General features: G+C 41.7%; 1 protein-coding gene across 2 annotated transcripts in view; it reads right to left on the reverse strand.

The window, feature by feature from the left end:
• Positions 1–2,033: 2,033 nt before the first annotated feature.
• Positions 2,034–19,106, reverse strand: part of LOC146207245 (tyrosyl-DNA phosphodiesterase 2-like) — a 32,546-nt gene continuing 15,473 nt past the window's right edge. The window contains exons 4-6 of one of the 2 annotated variants that reach the window (XM_084577799.1): positions 18,814–19,024; positions 15,707–15,877; positions 2,034–7,912 (exon numbers count right to left, since the gene is read on the reverse strand). In XM_084577799.1, coding sequence (XP_084433925.1) covers positions 7,628–7,912; positions 15,707–15,877; positions 18,814–19,024 — 667 coding nt within the window. In that variant the 3' untranslated portion in view covers positions 2,034–7,627. Of the gene's footprint in view, positions 7,913–10,222; positions 10,365–15,706; positions 15,878–18,813; positions 19,025–19,106 lie in introns of those variants that run through there. The other variant, XM_084577832.1, reaches the window with a different exon arrangement.

The following is a 19,106-nucleotide window of genomic DNA, read 5'->3' on the forward strand; positions in this document are numbered from 1 at the left end:
AGTTTCTTACCTCTGCTGTCTCACTGTTTGCGCTACTGTTCTCAGGAATGGCACAAAGTTAGTTCGCTTATCTCAAAGTGTGCCGGTTGCTAAGTAGCCATCTTGCATGCAAGTTGCTTCTCAGTCATTGCTATTTGGTAAGATGCTTCCCAGTTTTTTAAGTCTATCATTTTTTCGTTCTACATGCAGCCAACGCAATGTCTTGTTGCACTATTGTGACACGCTTCTCATTTCTTTCAGAGTGCTTGGCACTTATAAAACTGAGCTCGCGGCATACAAAGGACTGATGTACTGTGCAACATCAAGAACTCTGCCATCGGTGTCGCACTACATTATTTCGCTCGGGACTTTCGCGCGACCTCCCGTCTGCATGTGTATTCTTATTTATATTTGTGCATTGGTCACTGATTTGTGTTGGGCTCTGCTGGATTTGTTGTACATTTTGTTGGTATGCTTTATTTATATGTGTATGGTTGACAAAATAAAGCATAAATATATACGAGCCATACTTGTTCGACACTACACTGCGAATAGTGCAGTTACGTCAGTGCTTTACGGGTAATATGTTGCTTTGTTCTACGACAAAGTATCTGTGCAAAATATGTATTAAGTAGGCTGTGCCTGTCCCTTTCGAAAAAGTGCTGGTTTGTTCCCTTCCTGTGCCATCTTCTAATTGCCAGGTTTGATTGTCAACTGCATTTAAACAGCACAATTTCAAGCACAACTGAATGACAAAAGTTGGAAAGCACTGACTGAAAGGCTGCCGTAAAAAGGGAGGCCTAGTAAATATGGCAGAGTAGATCCATAAAACAGCTACCTTATAATTCGCGCCGATATTATACGTAGGTCTAACATCATTTAACGTCACAAAATTCAATTCCCTCTTAGTTTTCAGGGGGCATTGAAGTGCCCATGTGTTGCCATATTTTGAACATCTGGGCTTCTATGGAGCCTTTGCTACCAAGGTACATCTACATTGGTTTCAGGTTTGAACCCTGGACCAGGACGAATTGTTCTCAAACTACGAGTATAGCTTGCCTTTGTAGCCACATGGCTGCTATTGGGTGAATGGTATGAGTTACTACACCTTTAATAAAATAAAGTATGCACAAGTTCCGAAGTACCATTTTGTGAGACCCACTTCATATTTGGAATGTACTCTGTGTGTTTGTGTATACTAGTATGGCGGCTGTTACCGGCTTGACTCTAGATGGTGCCACCTTAGCAATGTTTTTGATCATTGTACCGATTTCTCCAGCAGGCTCAGTTGCGCACCGTGATTTGCTCCCCCTTAAGACACCCAGGAAGAGAGAGGAGCTAGATAGGCACCTTCAGCCATAAGGCACTGCGACGCAACACCACACTATGCCAGTGTGAGCAGTAGAATGCATATGCAATCATCATTGTTGCGTCATACACCATGCTGTTGTGTCTTTGTTTCTTCTTCCCACGAGCATATGAATGCCCATGTAGGCAGAAGGCTAAGAGAAAATTATACTAGCCTGAAGTGCATACAATGCTCATTCTTCTTTTATTGTTTCAGTTCCATTTTTTGTTATTCCTAGAAGGTAGTCTGTTTGTTGCACATGCGTGGACTCTCTGTGCCACAATTTCACAGTTTTCTGCTAGTTTGTTTATTGTGCTGGCAGATTTACTTTGTAAAACAGACTTGCGTTCTCTGCATCATGCTCTTTTAATTTTAACAGACAGGCTTGAGAATGCAGATGTGGGCTCAGGGAGGGACAGGAAGGTTTTGATTTTTAGGTGGATAAGGAAATAATATAGTAATGTGCTCCAGGAGAACTAGAGGCCCACTCTTTGGCATAGGCACATAGGATACAAAGATAATGAAGAACATCTTGCTGGCAACGTGAGCTTCTACTCCTTGTGAAAGTATTGTCGTGAGCAGGCCAATGCCACATCTGTTATCACACAAGGTTGCCTGCTGCAACAGCAGTTATCTTCTCAAGGTAGACAAACATATTTTGTATTTCAAAAACAAACAAAATCAATAACTGTGATTGCCTTCGACATTTTAAAACCATTAAGGAAATCAACTTTATTCTTGATTCTAACTCGTACATAGCACAGGCAAAACTAAAAGACAGTCTGATAATGCTTCCAAGGCAAGAAAACACCAAGAAGACAAAAAGAAAAAGCCTTGGATATTAAAATACATATTGTTGACTGCTGTAATCGCGTAGTACAGGGGTTTTCAAACTTTTTTGCATCAACAAACCCCAACTGCAAACAACTTGAGACAAGGACCTCACACCCCCTTGGCCCAACTGCTACAATCAGGCAATGTTGCCTGTGCGTGGACCCAACTTGGATTTTTCTCTTTCTGTTCTTTTGTAAATTTTCATGAATTTTGCAATTAGCTTTATGATATATGCATGCCTACATATCAATCTTGCTTATGCCTCTAAATCGAGAACAAGAACAATAAAAGGGGGGTCCAGCACAAGCTTGCCAGGCCCACGAAAGCAGCTTGTAGAACCCCTGGGTTAAGAACTGCCGACGTAGTATGAAAAGAAAACACAAAACTAGTACAAGGCCACTTTCAAAATATCAGGGCTTGAAGAAGAACAGATTGATTTTGCTGATAACTTCTTCAGTGAGATTTCTGGACAACAAATTCATTATTTCGACCTTTTGTTTTTTCTGCAGATTTTAATTAACACATGCTATGATTGCACAAAATAAATAAAGCTATAATGTAGCATCAAAAACGCCCATTAAGCATTGAATGAGCGTACGCATCAGGCACATTAATTTAAAACAGAAAGAATCTGTTCGATTCAATTACTTGAGGATGATAAAAGCAAAATGGATATTATATAATACTATCTTCATTGAAATAAGAGCAGTCAGAAATGACAGCAACAACTATTTCGAATAAAAGGGCCCACACTCTCATTTTTCAACATCAGGCCTGCATTTTCCCACAACTTAGCCCCATCAATATGTCAACTTCCACTTCCCGCTGTACTAAAAATTATAAAGGTTTAACAAAACTTAGATACAGCGTGAGAGCTGTGTATCTACGCCACAGAGTAGTCACCCACAGTCTCTCTGGGCTCTCCTCCATGGCGAAACTAAATGCGAACGGCAGCTTTGCTCCTGTTTATACATCCCTGTGATGCCTATGACCCATAAGTAACTACACACATGGTCACATGAGTAATGACGTACAAGGCATACAATTTCAAAGCATCATGCCAGGCTCAAGGTCAAATCCAAAGTCGTTGGGGTCAACGCATTGTTAAGTGGTCTACTTGACTTTCAACCAAACTGAAAGTTCCTGGCTTCCAGTTCAAATTGTCCCACTTGATGACCTTGGTGAAACCTGGTGTAATAGAGCTCTCACTCCAATATTAAGTAGCCTACTCTTCATGACAATACGAAGATAAACCCTGTCATACTGGATTGCATGTTGAAAACTAGTGTTGCTCAAACTAAGTTCCTTATTAATGCGTAAGTATTGTATGGCTATGTAGGCGGGTTTTGATTGGACATGACCTTACCGGAGCTGCAAAAGAGGAACTTAATTGGTATATCAGAAAAATAATGGTACCATTGGATAGAGTGTCAAGGAAAGGTGTGCAAGTGACAAAATGGTTGATGTGGGTTACTTAAGTAATTAATTAGAGCCAACTAAGTGTGAATTTGAGAGCCAAGATGGCCACCAGCCAGCTTCCGGTTTCGGTTCTGTTTCCGGTCACATGTCTCAGTGCAGAAATGTGAAAGCCTGAGCGTTACTGCTGCATACAGTACATTGCGCGGCCCTTGTTGATTGCATCAAAGTTCACCGGTGTTCTATAACTGGTTTACAGGAAAGGAAAGGCGTATCTGTCACTTGTGGAATCTCGCTGACACATCTCGCAGACAACACAGCAACGCTTAGGCTTACACATTTCTCCAGTGCAGATTCTGCTGTGGTCTCTGAAAATTTTAAAGATCTCCACCATCATAAAAAGCAAAGAGCTTCAATGCAAAGTCCAAAAAGTAAAAGTGTCTGACCAGAACTTGTTTTCACTTTCTTTGCTTCAATCACCAGTGACATATCAAAATCTCAAAGCACAAGACACCCCAATGCTTAAGCGCATCTTTGGTATACCACTGGCCTACAGCATGTGTATACTATTATCGCAGCCCGAGTTTCCTTGGCACGTTAAACATTATCCATTATAAATTTTACCTTCAGTCCTTCTTTGTGCTGTAAACTAGTTTTTGAATAAACAGCCGATGAACTTGGGCATACAATGCTGTGCTCTGGTAGTCTTTTCTCTGGATGTCTTGCACAACCCAAATACAATAACTCAGTCCCGCAGGACACCTTTAAGGCTATCACTTCTAGACTTCAACATGTTCATTCCATGGATACCATAACATCACAATTAATATGAATAAATTTACAGAATGGCTGTACCATTGGTTGGAAAGGCCAAAAAGAGCATTTTGAAACAAGCTGTGTAGCAGTTATGTTTTGAGCCCTTCCCTGTGCTTTTAAAAAAAGCCCAACAAGGAAATCAAATAAAAATGTGAATATGGAGGATGTGTTAAAAACGAGAACCTGACTCACGAACATTTCATTACTACAGGGTTTTAGGCAGTTGTCTTAGTCATGTCTGCAAGCTTTGTTCAATGGGCCTAACTTTAATCATTGCTTTACAAAGAAATATGTTGTGTTGTGTTTTATGGCACCTTTTAGTAAGGGTTGAACTTGAGTGCGTGCAAGCACAAAAATAGAATGACATTCAACTGATACTTTGCGATTTTGGTGATGTCGTTTAGGACACTGCTACGATATTTGCACTACCTATGGACCCAACAACCGAAAGTGACACTTGTTTACCACTGGAGTATGCACATATCAAGACACCCTGCAATGAAGGTGCTTCACTCTGCACCATCCATTAGCAACCATCGTGCCAGCAGGTCCAATGAGCACACTAATATTTTGGTGCACTATAAAGCAGCGTTCCCACGATTGCTGTATGATCCTGAATTCCTTTAGCAGAACCTTTGAAAAAACGATTATGAAAAAAAAAAAGGAGAGTGTCAGCCAACCTATCAAGCGCAAAAGGGTGATGTCACACTAGGTGAGCAGATAATAGCAAAACACCCCTCATGTTATATTTACCACCTGCATTTCCAGAGAAGATTACTACATACCCAATCGTCATCAGGAGCTGTTGCTACATTTTGTTGGAGGCTGCTACAACACACTAGTCTCGTCAGTAGCACAGAAATGAACCCTGCCGATTCCAAACATCCACACAGCAACCCTGCCAAAATAATTTTGAGAACTAGTAGAACTCAGATGTTCATAAAAAGGCAAGGCACCCTTAACTAACCGAATTAAGTGCCACATTAAATGGTGACTTTAAACTACCTTTGCTACTGCTTCAAAGATGGCTGAAAATAAAAACACCTGTAATGCTTGACAAACTTCAAACATATTCTAAAAAAGAGTAAGAGAATACAAGAAATTAGAGTGGTAGAAGCTATTTAATTAATGCCAACATTTGCACTCAAGCATCTGTGAACAAGGCATATGCAGGTTATATCAAAGAAGAAAAATGCAAAGATCTTATGCAGTATATTTGTATAAAATCATACTGGGGGACTGCCCTCTGGTCAGTCTACCTGAAAAATATAACTGCTCTCGTGCATAAGATACACCTTAATAAAAGACATTTCACTGCAAGAAAATGTTCAGCAAATTAGCTGGAAAGTTACAACTTATTATCATACATATTATACTGTCTACTCATTAACAAAAAAGTAGACACTAAATTTTCAGGCTGCTTTGTGTGCTGATAAAGGTATGCAACACCTCAGGACTTACACAAGTGGATAACGTAAACAAGATTTAAACCATGTATTACTGCACTATTTTACACCTAAAATTCTTTTTATGGTTTACACAAGCTGTAGTATAAAAGATCAGTGTACACAGAACTAACCCAAGTCACATGTGCCCCTGAAATAGCGATGACTGACTGAAAACACGTTTGATCCACTTGTTATATCTGCGGACACTGCAATGCACTCACTACAGCTTTTCACCAGCTACAAGTCACAGAATCACCAGGGGCCACAAGTGCTCACTACTGATAGAGAAGTGAATGCATCACCGTGCCATAGCTCACAAGAAATGTGGTGGTCATGTGTTTTCTCCTAAATTGCAGCATGCAGAGCCTAGGACCAACAGTCTGGGAATAAGAAAATAAGAACAGTGCTAAGTGAAAGCTCATTAATTAGACTCCCCTCAATTTGGAATATCTGATAATTCGAACCTTCATGCCTGGTCCCCACAGTAATCTAAAGGAGTCTATGAGACGAAACTCTTGTTAACTCGGAAGGATTTGACTGCAAGCCAGATAATTCGGACAACTTCGGGTAGCTACCGGGACTTCAAAATAAAAATAAGGTGAAAACAGAAATAAGGTAAATGCGGCACATAGTGATACCCAAACGCGGTATCGCCATGAGCATCAATTAATCAAAATTTACTCGACTTGTGGCTAGATGGGCGCTTTTCTTGTTCTTCACGTGTCGCCGTTATTGGCAGCGCCATTTTTCATTTTGTTGCTCTCAATGCACTGCATCCTTGCTGGCTGTTTTATCGAGGACCATTGGATTTAGTGGTGTCATTTATCGATCTTGATTATTGGTGCTTTTCTGTTTTGCGCCAGTGCCACCGCACTCTCTGCCGATGGCAATGCCGGCGAACGGCCGAAGTGCTACGACGCCAATGACTTGGCTCTTTTAAGCGAATGTGAATCTTTTGAGCGTGATCAACATTCTCGTATAGGTTTGGAAAAATACGCCTGCGCATGTCATCACCACTGTTTTAGACATAGTGGCTTCGTTGTGCCTGAGCGCTGTGATGATACAGTGATCGAAGTGTCGCTAGACAACTATGAAGATGACTGCCCTGCAGACAGCATGCGAGCTGCTGAGCACCTGGAAGGACTTAGAAAAATAGTATCCACACGGGTTTCTGCAGGAAAGCAGACGAACATCCTTGATTACTTTATTCAATAAAGGTATGTTGATAAAAGTTGTGCATTTATTGTTTTATTTTTGTCCTCTCAATAATTTGGACATAACTTACGGTTCCTAGAAATTCAAATTAATGAGCTTTTACTGTATAATAAATCACTTGAAGTGAATTGTGGCATATCTTCATCACATCTGTTCTTCATATAGCCCTGCACATCACTGCCAGCAAAACAGGCAAATAAAAAAACTAATAAGCAGCCTGAAAACTAGTGTCTACTTCATTGTGGAATCCAACTGCTAATTTAAACAAGGCAGCCACTGTATCGTGCCATAGAAATAAAGCATGAAAAACAAAACAACAAAAAGAGTGCACAAAAATAACTTCTCCCTACCATAAAAGTTCAGTGCTCAAGGTCAAGTTTGCACAACTCAGCTACTCATCTACCAGTAGCATCATAATCATCCCTGAAAGAGTAGAAAAAGAAATTAAACAGATGAAGCTACAGAATGCAGCAGAAAGCTAAAAACATATCACATAATCAGCTTTCATATTTATGGTGCAAACTGTGTGCATTCCATTAAATTAGAATCATAGTAGGCATAATAGCAAGTGTCACAAACACCTGAACTGGATGGCAAGACCCCAGTGGTCACTAGGGAAGCACAGCTCGACTTGCAGTCTCTTCTGTCCAATTAGTTGGAAAGAAGCAGGCACAAATGTTGCTGGCTGTGAATGCCGAATGTAGACACGGTCGAACCGCAAGCGTGCATTGTTCCTTCCACCAAAGTCGAGGTTGTCATTGCGCGTCATGTCCCAAGTGTAGCACAAGTCTGGATCTGAACCACACACCTCCCACAGATCCTCCATGCCAGCTGGTACACCGCCACATGCATCAACCTAGAGAGAGAGGGACGGAGGGGGGGAGGGAGACATTTCAGTCGAAAGAAAAGTTCCTCTGCTCTTTGCAGATTTATTAATGCAAGTGCGTCAGCCATCAAAAAAAAAACCCCGGACGGTCAGACACTTACAACCCAGCCAACCCCAAACAGTTGCACCATGCTGTAGCTCCTCAACAAATATATATACATTGAAGATACCTCCAACTTTTTGCTGTTGTTGCTCGAAGCAAAAATTGATGGTCCAGTCTTTTTGGTGATGCTAACATTTGTTCAGCACCAAGCAATGCACTGACTGCTGAGAAAATTGCATATAGAAAGAGAACAATGACTCTGCAATTGACATTTGGAAATGAGTAGAAATGTAGATTGGCCACCAACCTTTAAATTCGTTTGTGAAAAACTGCCTGTGGAGGTCTGACCTGCAATTGTTTATTTTTTTGGCTTTTGTCTTATGATAGCTCCCCTTTCAGTAGCCGTGACCTCATAGGTAATTAAAATGTGGTTGTCAAGCAATGCACACCAACTTCAGTTTACTCTCGGTGCCTTTTCAATCAGCAGAGCTAAATGGCAATTTTCAAGCGCAAATTCAAAAGTTTGCAGAAAAGTTTTGCTTCGTGTCACCTAAAATATATAAAGTTTAAATGCTCAAAATATTTGCAAACAAGAAAACAGGTTTCGTTGTAACAGTGATTGAGGTAAGAAATATTTCCAAGAGATCTCAAAACATGCCGTTATGATGCGAACCTTAGACAAACGGCTTTGGTTCACATTAAACACTTGAAAAGGCTCTGAATGTCTTTTTCTTCTGTTGTGCACAGCCCATGTATTAAATGAACCACATTAGTGACTGACCAGTTTGTTTGTCTGTTTGTTTTTCTAAGTAGGAGGTTTTATAACATGAGCAATCAGCTGGTAGCTGCTTTTAGATATAAGTAAAAATAATTATTACAGTTTTGCAAACAAACAAGACCAAGCCATGTGGAAGTGACTATATCAGAAAGTCACAGAACTGACTTTAACTGAGAACGAAAAAAAATAGGCAGGAGCTGTCGTTGTGCAACAACATTAAAGAGACACTGTTATTACCAAGGAAATTGGATTAAAATTTCCTTGCTGCTCTATTCAAATGCATGTTGTCACAATTGCGAATGACGACGTGGCCACCCTTCGCAAGCAAATGTAACTATAGGCCAGCTCAGCCTTAATCTCATTGCCTTTCTATTTATTCTTCAATAAAAACCAAAAACAGGAGGGCACTTGGGTTTCTGGAAGATTTCTGGCTCTTTGCATTTGCACAGCTCTTGCTCTTAAGAAAAAGACATATAAATTCTCCTTGACTTAAGGCGGCCCTCCAGACCTGTTTTTCGTTTCAGAAACTAACCTCCAATCGAATCACTCTTCCACAAAAGGAGAAATCTCGAGTCAGCAACAACGCTACTTTGGGCGCTACTCGACCGCTACTCCACTTTTAAACATGTCGGACGTCACATCGTTCGCCTGCTGTGAGGACTTCATTCTATCAGTATACCAAAGCTTTTTAAGAAGGTGGATACCTGAGGATGCACTAAACTTTTCTCTAAATCATCGGCTGAGTGACAGTAATTATGGCTTTACGGGTGGGGCTGTGCCTAGCCTTTTGTCGTCCCTGCCACTGAAGCCAAGCATGGATAATCGTGATCAGCCGTCAACACAAGAATTGTAGTTGATCATCGCATTATGCTTCTGTGACACGGGCGCATTTCAAGTCGTCACCAGACAACTGAACAATGTTTCAAAGTTTACCGAGTGCAGAGTTGATACGCGCATTTCATGGCTAATGGTGAGCTCACCCTGCGCGGTGGCTTCCGCAGGTGGTGACAAACTTGTGGAGGGCGGCATGTTGCATGCAGTAAGCTAAGGGCACCGAGACACAGCTGAGCTGTGCGGACATCTGTGCTGAGCCCCACGCATGATAGCTTGCCCGTTGCCCGAGGGTACATACGTCTTCAGACGTGCAACACTGCTGAGGAAGCACGTTGATTTACTCATTCTATGGGGAGATATACGTGGTCGGCGAAGGGCTTGGCTTTTCAAGCACATTTTCAATTAAATCTCCCAACTTGTTTGAAATCACAAGTGTCATTTGCTTCTGAAGAGTCGAATTCAGTGCGTGTGCATTGCAACGTGCTGCGTGCCTGTTTTCACTGCTCTCCCCCGAGCCCTCCAAAGTCAAAGAACGAGCGCAAGAGAGATTTCACACCAAACCTGAATAAACCGAAGTATTCACACCATTTCTCAAAGCCTGCGTTATGTTCCACGTAAACTTACATCACCAGCAGTGACTGTTGTCCGATGTAGAAGTGTTTTCAGCCATTTTTCACAGCCGCCTTTTTCATGGAGCCAGCAAAACAGGTTTTACTAGTCTGTAAACGCCGAGGTTGCTTGCGAAGGTTGTCTAGATGACTCGACATCTAAAAATGAGCGTGTTACACACTTAGCATGCTGTTCTTGGGTCAAATTTTGGCCTTAGTCTAGTCCCTATATGCCATTTGTACTTCTTTATGTGAAGGAATGTTTCTCGAGAAGACGTTGTCAGAGGAAACACAGAGGAACGTTCAGGAATCCGAATTGACCCTGGAATGGAGGAGCAGCAATTTTCTCTACTGGAGTGCCGAGTCAAGGCGTGTTCGTGAATATGGGCGTGATAATGTAATGCCTCTAACATATGTGTGTATCTTTGCCGTCACCACATGGATGGTACCATCACACCAGTACACAATAACAATATCAGTGTCAGATGTACATTGTAAACAATGAGCTGCGCTTGAATTCTTCGAGGTAGAATCCAAACTGTGCATTACATTCACAAACATCTGTATGTTGTGTAACACTCCATTTCATGCATAGCCCGCAATGTAGTGGAAGCTGCATCTGCGAACACATGACTCTTCACTGCATTAGCCATACTTCTTGCACTGCATTAGCCATACTTCTTGAACCTTCAATGAGGGTTCGGACAAATACAAGCAGCAGTATAAAAAAATATGCTAGGCATTGAAAATTACGCTCAGGGCAGTCAGGCAATGAGTTATTGAACCCTCTGGCTATAATTTTCACAAACATTTAGACATGGATGGAGAAGAAAAACTAGGCATGGCAGCCAGACTTTGCATTACTCTTACTTCTTGAGGTCTCAATGATGGGTAGCACGAAAACAAGTGCGATATATTGCCAGTCACGGTACTTCAGTTTTCAGAATGAAAGATGCTCATGTCTACTTAGGACATGTGGCGAACTATTTTCCTGGCATGGGCGTAGTCAGCGCAGATAGGCATGTTATTCTAGGCACTATCACTTACTTCGTATGAGAGTACGCAAAGAAACTCTGCAATCAATAGGAGCACAGCTGGGTGGTGGGTTAGGAGTATGAAAGCCTCAGAAAATGGAGAAACCTATCCACAGTATGTTTTTCTTTTTTTTTCACCGCAACCTGCCTACATGCTATCAAGCCAACGTGGGAACAAAAGATGCAAATGACAAATTTAGCTAGACTGTTTGTTCATGCCCCCTACAGTCCTGATTAGGCACCTTTGTATTCTAATTTTCATCCCACTGAAGGACTCCAAATACAAATTCCACAAATACAAATTTAAGGATCAGAGTGTTATTCATCCTATGATAGTAGCAGTTTCGTCAGAAGAGAACCATCCAGAATAGGGTATGCATGCATCTGTTTCATGCTAGTCCAAGGGCCACAGAAATGAGCAGAGTTTACAATAGGATGTCACAGCTTTCCAGGAGATATGTGGTGGCCCATTGTGCAAAACTTAAGTTTCTAGTAAATAGTGTCCAAAGAAAAAACCAAAAGGGAAGCATTACTTCTAAAGCACACCCTGTAAATCAAAGCAGTGACCAACCGCCCACTACAATGTAGAGACACCGCATAATGTGGGAATGACTGGACAGCAACGTCCACAAACACAGATAAAATATGTTGCCCTGCCAAGCACCAACAGCTCTGAGCATTGGGAAATACTCTCACCAAGCCAACAACCTGCTGAGAAGTGGCACTGTGGTGAAGCCATACAATAGCTGACAGTTGCCATGCTTTTGCTCTTTATGCTGCATTCTCCAGACTCGGCTCGCTCATATGCTAGCGTACAGTTGTAGTTCTCAAATAGTTCACCCTTAGGCCATCAAGGCCCTCAAAAGGAGCCACTATATATATGTCCTCATGAAGTTCTGTCTCCGTGGCAATAGGCCCTTTGTATGTTGGTTCACTGCCTTTTTGCAATGCTTCGCCCCCTTTGCACTTAAGCACTGTAGGACAGCAACTGCAATGGGTGAGCACGGCTGTTATCGTTTTTGATGCCCCGGGCTGCTTGGTTCGGCCCCCTGGTGTGTTAGCATATGTACGCTTGATCGCCAAACATTTTATGCAACCATAATTTGTCGAAATTTTGAACATAATACCTGCGAAATTGTATCATCTGGGAACATATTAACTAGAAGAAAAGAATCTATGGGAGATTTTTTACTGCCCATGATTTTGGGCGTGTGAACCGGAAAACTATCGAGGTCTGCAATTAGGCACAACATATAATAGTACATGATTGTAAGATATCATAAGCAGTTTTCCCTTACTAGTTGGAAAATTGAACTAAAAACGCTCTATTCATGGAAGGGCCACACCCACCAAAGTCAGGCAAAAAAAGGTGCAGCTCTTAGTTAAGTGCATGCAGTAGTCTGGAAAGTAAGGTGTAGTTTTTCTGAGAGTGTAACTAACGTTTCAGCATTTTTAATTGCAGGAATCAGTAAAAAAGTAAATCGTTCCGATTCTTCCGTTCAAATTGCCAGCGGGAGATTTACAATATGAACTGCACTGCTTCTTGAGATTCCTTGTTTTTGTACACTTTAATATAAGAAACAAATGGCAGAAAGTATTGGAACCTTCTGATGAAAAACCATTCTTTCCAGCCATTATGAAGCTGCAAGCCAGTGACTTTTGCACTGTTTCTTTTTTATTATTCTATTTACTCTGAGAAGTGGCTAACAAACTAATTTTACTAACAACTGCAAATTCTACCGTCTCAATTTTCCAATAAGCTGCTTAGTGGCCATTCAATGTAAAGGCAGTTTGACAATGCCGTTCACTGTGTAAAGAGAGAGAGAGATATAAAGATAGAAGGCAGGGAGTTTAATCAGATCAGTATTACAGTTGGTTACCTTGCACTTGGGAAAAGAGATAGAAAAAGGGAAAACGAGAAGAGGCAAGAGGCACACCCTTCACTGCCCTCAAAGCCTACAAGGTGCTGCTTTGCTATCTGAGGACTGTCTTGCGTGAACAATTATTCATCGTGCAAAACTGTTCTAATAAGGTAATACTGGTGCTGTTCTTGCAATGTCGCTCCAGAGTAACAGGCTAGTTGTTGACTGGAAGGTTCACCAGTAGAGTAGCCGGCTGACTTTTCGGACTCAGTGGGACCCAGGAAATGGTCCAAATAACCAAACAGTAAGAAAAATCTGCGAGCTAAAATTAAAATCACTTTCTGCAAAAACCCACCTTAAAAGATCGTAAACTTTACCATTCCTCATGTTTTGTTTGTAAGACTATACAATACGGGGAAAGATCCGCTACCGAGAGCTGCTTCTGTGCATGGCCAGTGTGCACGAGCGGACTGGTCCCACCAGGGCAGGTGTGCACGCCGCTGGGAAGCATGCAGTTCCCTCGAGACAATTTGCACTTGCATAGTAACGCTCCGCGGAAGCTGATCGCATTATGCTATAACTCTTTATGGCTCAGCCATAGCCATGCTTTCATCATGTCCACACCGCTTCTCTTCATGAGACAGTATGATGCAGCTGCAAGTCATGCTGTGAACGAATGCAAGCACCTCGTGATGCAGTAATATTCTGTTCCCATAAGTAACGACGGTTGTGAAGACTGCGAGATGACGTGGGGAGAAAGTGAGCAGAACGAGCGCAGGCATCATCAAAGCCACAGCGGAAGCTGCATCTGTCCAATATTCTATGCTATCGTGCACAGATTACAATCTGTGCACAAGCGCATAGAAAACTGGACTGGAGAAAACTGGCCCTCTTGATGACAACAAAAAGCATACTGTTATGGCAAGTGCCTCAAGTGGCAACGATGAACAAATAGAGAAACTAGTATGTCTGAATGCCTCCATTTGTATCCAAGAAAACTTTATACCCTTTCATGGCTGAGAAAAATCAGCTGGTTATGACAGCAATGCCCATTTAAGTTTGTATCGAGCTGAGAAAACGAGCGTTCAAAATAACCTCCATAGTATTGCTGGCTCTATTTCTTTTTCTTTTTTTTTTTTTGAAAAATCATACTTTCGAACTGTTCAGAATGTGAAATATCAGTCATGAATATATATGTGTTCCCATGGTGTGCATAATGGTTCCCAAAAGCAGCCAGAAATATTGCACAAGTCCAAACCATTGGAGTGCGAAAAATTGGGCCGCTACTGTATTCCAACCAACTGCTGGCTAATTGGATCTGCAGTTAACTCACTGGTGTTGAGCTGCCATGCTATGAAAAATATCATGGATAGTTACTGGAAGGGTGAGAGGGGTATGTTTTACTTACATGGGGTTATGCCTGGTAATATCAAGTGAGCGGTGTACCAACCTCTTCACAATGGCATCAGCTCACAATCACAATGCAGAAACGACCCGAAGCATTCAAGAGAAGGTAAAGGCACAACAAAAATAAAGCCACCCAGGAACTCATTTCAATATGCTCTGAATGCTTTCCTGAATGAATTCTTGCTGTCTTCTGACTCAAGCAAGCTCATTCACAGAAGTTTTCTACTTGCTAAGATCTCATTCGAGCATGTGCAAATGCATCTCTAATCTGATTTTTTTTTTCACTGTACTAGTTCGTTTAAAATGATTATACTGTTACAGAGCAAAAATTTCTGGTCAGCGGACGAAAGAGAGCCAGAGTTAAAAGGGTCCTTGAAACGGTTTCTATTGGGCTGTCCATGCTTTACTGGGAGAGCTGTATGTGGTCAGAAATTCCCCCCTCTCAGGCTGCTGCTTTCTTCCTACACCTGGAGAATATGATGCCATCATGTGACATGACCGTTGCTCAATTCAGGCCATGCAAGGGCAAGTGCTGAACCAACCAATTGGTGAAGCAGCTCCAGTTGGTTGGCACTGTGACTAGGAACACCAAGAGAAACGATTTTTGCTGTCATTCCTGTCTAACCTTGGCATCTGCCCTTTAAGTGCAGTATAGTAGCTCGTTAGATCAGAGCTGCACTTTTAGCATGTGCTGATGTATGCCTCATCAGTCATAACCTTCCATTCTGCAGCAAAAAAAAAAAAAAAGGGGGGGTTCACCTTGTGGCAGTAGGCACTATTTAACTAACTTCACAGCTTGGTATGTCTGTATGACTGCAAGTATCAGTGACATTATCTGACAGCACTTGCTCAAGTAGAAGGGGGGCTGAAAATGCGCGGAGTCAAATCACCCTACCCAGATGAGAACTACAGTAATTATAAATTAGGTACAAATTACAGGGGTGACACAAAGCTCTCTTAAACATAAATGAAATGCTCAAACCATACTCCTCTTGAGATTTTGTGCATTGGAATGTAACCAAAATTTTTTCACAAATTGTCAAGCACACTATTGCTGGTAAGACAAAAGGCCCCGAAGGATGAAACCACAAAGACCCACACCTGCCTAAAGGACATAATTCATACCTTAGGTAACCACAGTCTATGGACAATCTCACAACTTAATAAAGGGCCCAAAACAGAGTCAAGCACCACTCACTTCATGGTCTCTCAGGTTGAGGTCCCCTCCAAAGATCACAGTTTTCTCTGAGCCTTCCTTCTTGCATTGGCGGAAACACCTCCGAAGCTGCACCTTCCTCACTTCCGAAGAATAGCCCATGCTTTCAAGATGAGTGTTGAGAAGGACAACATCCTTGTTGTTGAAGGTTGTCTGAGCAAGAGACAAGCAAGTGAAGACTATGTATCATAGCAAATCACAAAAAAGAAGGAACAAGGAAGGCATGGAAAAATAAAGACAGCTTTCAGCTACAGAAACTATGGGCCAAAAAGCTCATTGTTTGAACCTCGATTAATTTCAGCCTCCATCCGCACAACTGCCCAGAATTTAAAAACTGTGCTGACAAAAGGCTTTCATCGTTATTAAACAGCAATATCAAATTCACAGGATGTCATAACTTGTGCAACACAGTATGCTAATAACTAAAGAAGCACCAAATAGGATGACACTCTAAATCACCTGTGACGCTCTCAGTAAAAATTCTAAGCACTAAAAGGTATTTTTGAATGTCTGACTACAGTAGACTGGGAGGCAACATAATTTGGTTTGAGTCCCTTAGTAAATAGTAATATGTCACAATGTTGCCACAATGGTGTTGAGGTCTGTTTTTCTTTGTGACTATCTGTTAGTGACTAGAAAGCGAGCTAGCCAGAACACAAAGCTTGTACGCCAAAGTTCATGGCATCATACACTCGTAGAGAATAGCAAGTACTATATTTGCCATTCACACTAATGTAGTCTCTGTAGCACCTGGATGTCATCCAGCTGTCCATAACAACCTCCTCATGATGCTAAGGTGAGCAGTAAGTCTGAGCCAACTGTGCCGTCGGCTGGTAGTCTTATCAGCACAAGCTGTTATGTTTCAGTGGATCGACTCTTTCATGTTCAGTCTCAAGCACACACAGGAAGAACACGATGTCAAATTGAAATTTCTAACGTCAGCAATCCACATGCACCAAATAATTATGGTCACTCAAGGTTCACTAAAACAAGCACAACTGTGGATAGCCTTTGTAACACCTAATAGCATAGCGAAGGTTGTGCTGAAATGAAGGTTTATAACTTCACCATGAAAGATCTGTTGTCACAAATAAATTACTTTGCTCTTGTAAATGGTCAATGCATTCCACAATTCCTTAAGGTTATGGAACAAATACTTAGAATAATTAAACTTGAGCAGAGCTGTACAGAGTAAAAGAGTGATGTGTTATACTGTCAGATACAACCCAGGAGTGAAGCCATAAATGCCTCTCTCAGAGGAGGCCCTCCAAACAACGAGTCCAAACTATTACCATCATGTCTCAGTCAACTGCCTTGCACCTGCTACCAAGTGCAAGGCAGTTAAACTATAATGCCATGGCACCAGATTGACTCCAATGGTTGGGCACCTCATTTGAGAGGCATCTGCTGCTTTACTCTTAGGCTGCACATGGCTCTAGATGGTCAAGTCAAAAAGGGGGGCTAAGCTGGAGCTGCATCCAGATGACGGCAAGAAAAACTGTTTGGCATCCCTACTGGCATAAAGCCAGAAGTGCACGCAAGAAAATCACTGCTATATTACACTTCCCACACGACATCTCTGTCTATACATTTAAATTACATTTGTGTCTTAAGCAATGCAATTATATCATGTACAGTCCACACAGAAGCATACAGCTCGCTTCACTAGCGACCTGAGCAGTCAAAGGGTAATGTGTTGTAACCAAAATGTTTTAACAGTGTCATAAATGCTCTATGAGCTCAAAGCCAGCAGCATTCCAACAATGCCTAATGGCTTGGGAGGCAGCTGCTTCCCATGCACATCTTTTAAGATGCAAACACCTGCAGCCAACTAAATCTGTTAAGCACATGCAGCCATACTGATGAATACCAAACAGTTTGACAGGTTACCCTTCCATGGGAACGTAGTGAACAGGAGGTAACTTTGCAGCACTAGTGGACATGTCAATAAAATCCACCACTTGTGTGAGGCACTAACAGTGCGCATACTCATCAGGGGTTGTGGTAAATCTACAGTCATCAGTTTGCAGTTCCAAGTAAGGATCACCTGGCATCTGGTTGCCTCCTTGTACTCACACCAACTGAGAAGGTTGTTCTCACAAGCACTCGTGCTTCACGGCACACAGAAAGGGAAAGTGGGAGAGTCAACAGCTTTTCATTCAGCATAATGATATCTCTGAATTAAGGAAAATAATAGTAGCATAGCATGAACCGTAGTTTGCAACAAACAAATTTTGAGGCCACAGCGCAGTTTCTATTTTAATGTTACTAAACACCCCACTCATGCAATGAAACTTTCTAGAGCTCTGAATTTCTATTTGCTCGTACTATCTCATTTCTCCATCTCTTCTGCTGGCATGGTTTGAGAAAGAAGAGGTCTGATAATTTGGCATAGCTTTAAAGCATAACTTCAAATGTAAAAAAAGAAATAAAATACAATGTTCAATGTAACAAAGCCACAAATGGACTGTGAGAGAAGCTGTATCAGGGGAGGCTTTGGTTTAATGTAGACTGCCTGCTGCCCTTTAACATGCACTGACATTGCACAGAACACAGACACCTTTGTGTATAAAATTCGGATGTTCATCATTCCAACAGTGCATAAAAAACATGCATGTGCTTCCTCTAGACCAAGCTGTCAACAAGAGGACAACATTAATTACATCCTCATCTCTCCCTCTGCCATCACTTTCCCCCTTTTCTGTCGCACGTAAAAAGCTAGAAGAAAAATTGTAGATGTTTCAGCTTGTTCTGAACCTAGTGATAAGAGCTAAAGGTATGTGAAGCATGGTTATGCATGGCTTGATAATTTGAATTTGGGGGACGCTCAAGCTTCCCTTTGAGAGTAGCCACAATAGTCCCTGTAACATTGCCTTTTCAGTCCGCAATTTTTTAAATATTTTTTCTTTAATTTGGAAGGTGCAGTATACTTTAGGGTGGACACTATGAAGTGGTGGACATTTATACCTAAATATGTCAGGGTCAAAACACAACCCCTTTGTGAAGGTCAGGCGGCCAGACAGGTTGACCTTGGCTGATGCATGGCATAGTGAAGCTTTCGCTTCAAAACACCAGCTCAGAACACTCACCTGAGCAAGCACAATGTGTCGCTCCATCTTGGAAGAATTAAACTCGGCAACACTAAAGCTGTTGCACCTAACAGTGTCCTTCTTCAAGAGTGTGGCGACAAAATAACCTTGAGAGTCACCAGGTATATACAGGTACTGCGGGAACTGGTTCCTTATTTCAGCTTCAATCTCAGGAATCACCTCTTGAAAGAAGACAACATCCGGATCTAGCCTACGGTGAGAAATAGATGAAATACTTGCACAACAAAGACAGCGACAGTAAATAAAAACATGTACAGAAGAACAAACGTCCT

This window comes from Amblyomma maculatum, chromosome 1 (genome assembly GCF_055883805.1).
Source record: "Amblyomma maculatum isolate TAMU_Amacu chromosome 1, ASM5588380v1, whole genome shotgun sequence".
NCBI classification, from domain to species: Eukaryota; Metazoa; Arthropoda; class Arachnida; order Ixodida; family Ixodidae; genus Amblyomma; species Amblyomma maculatum.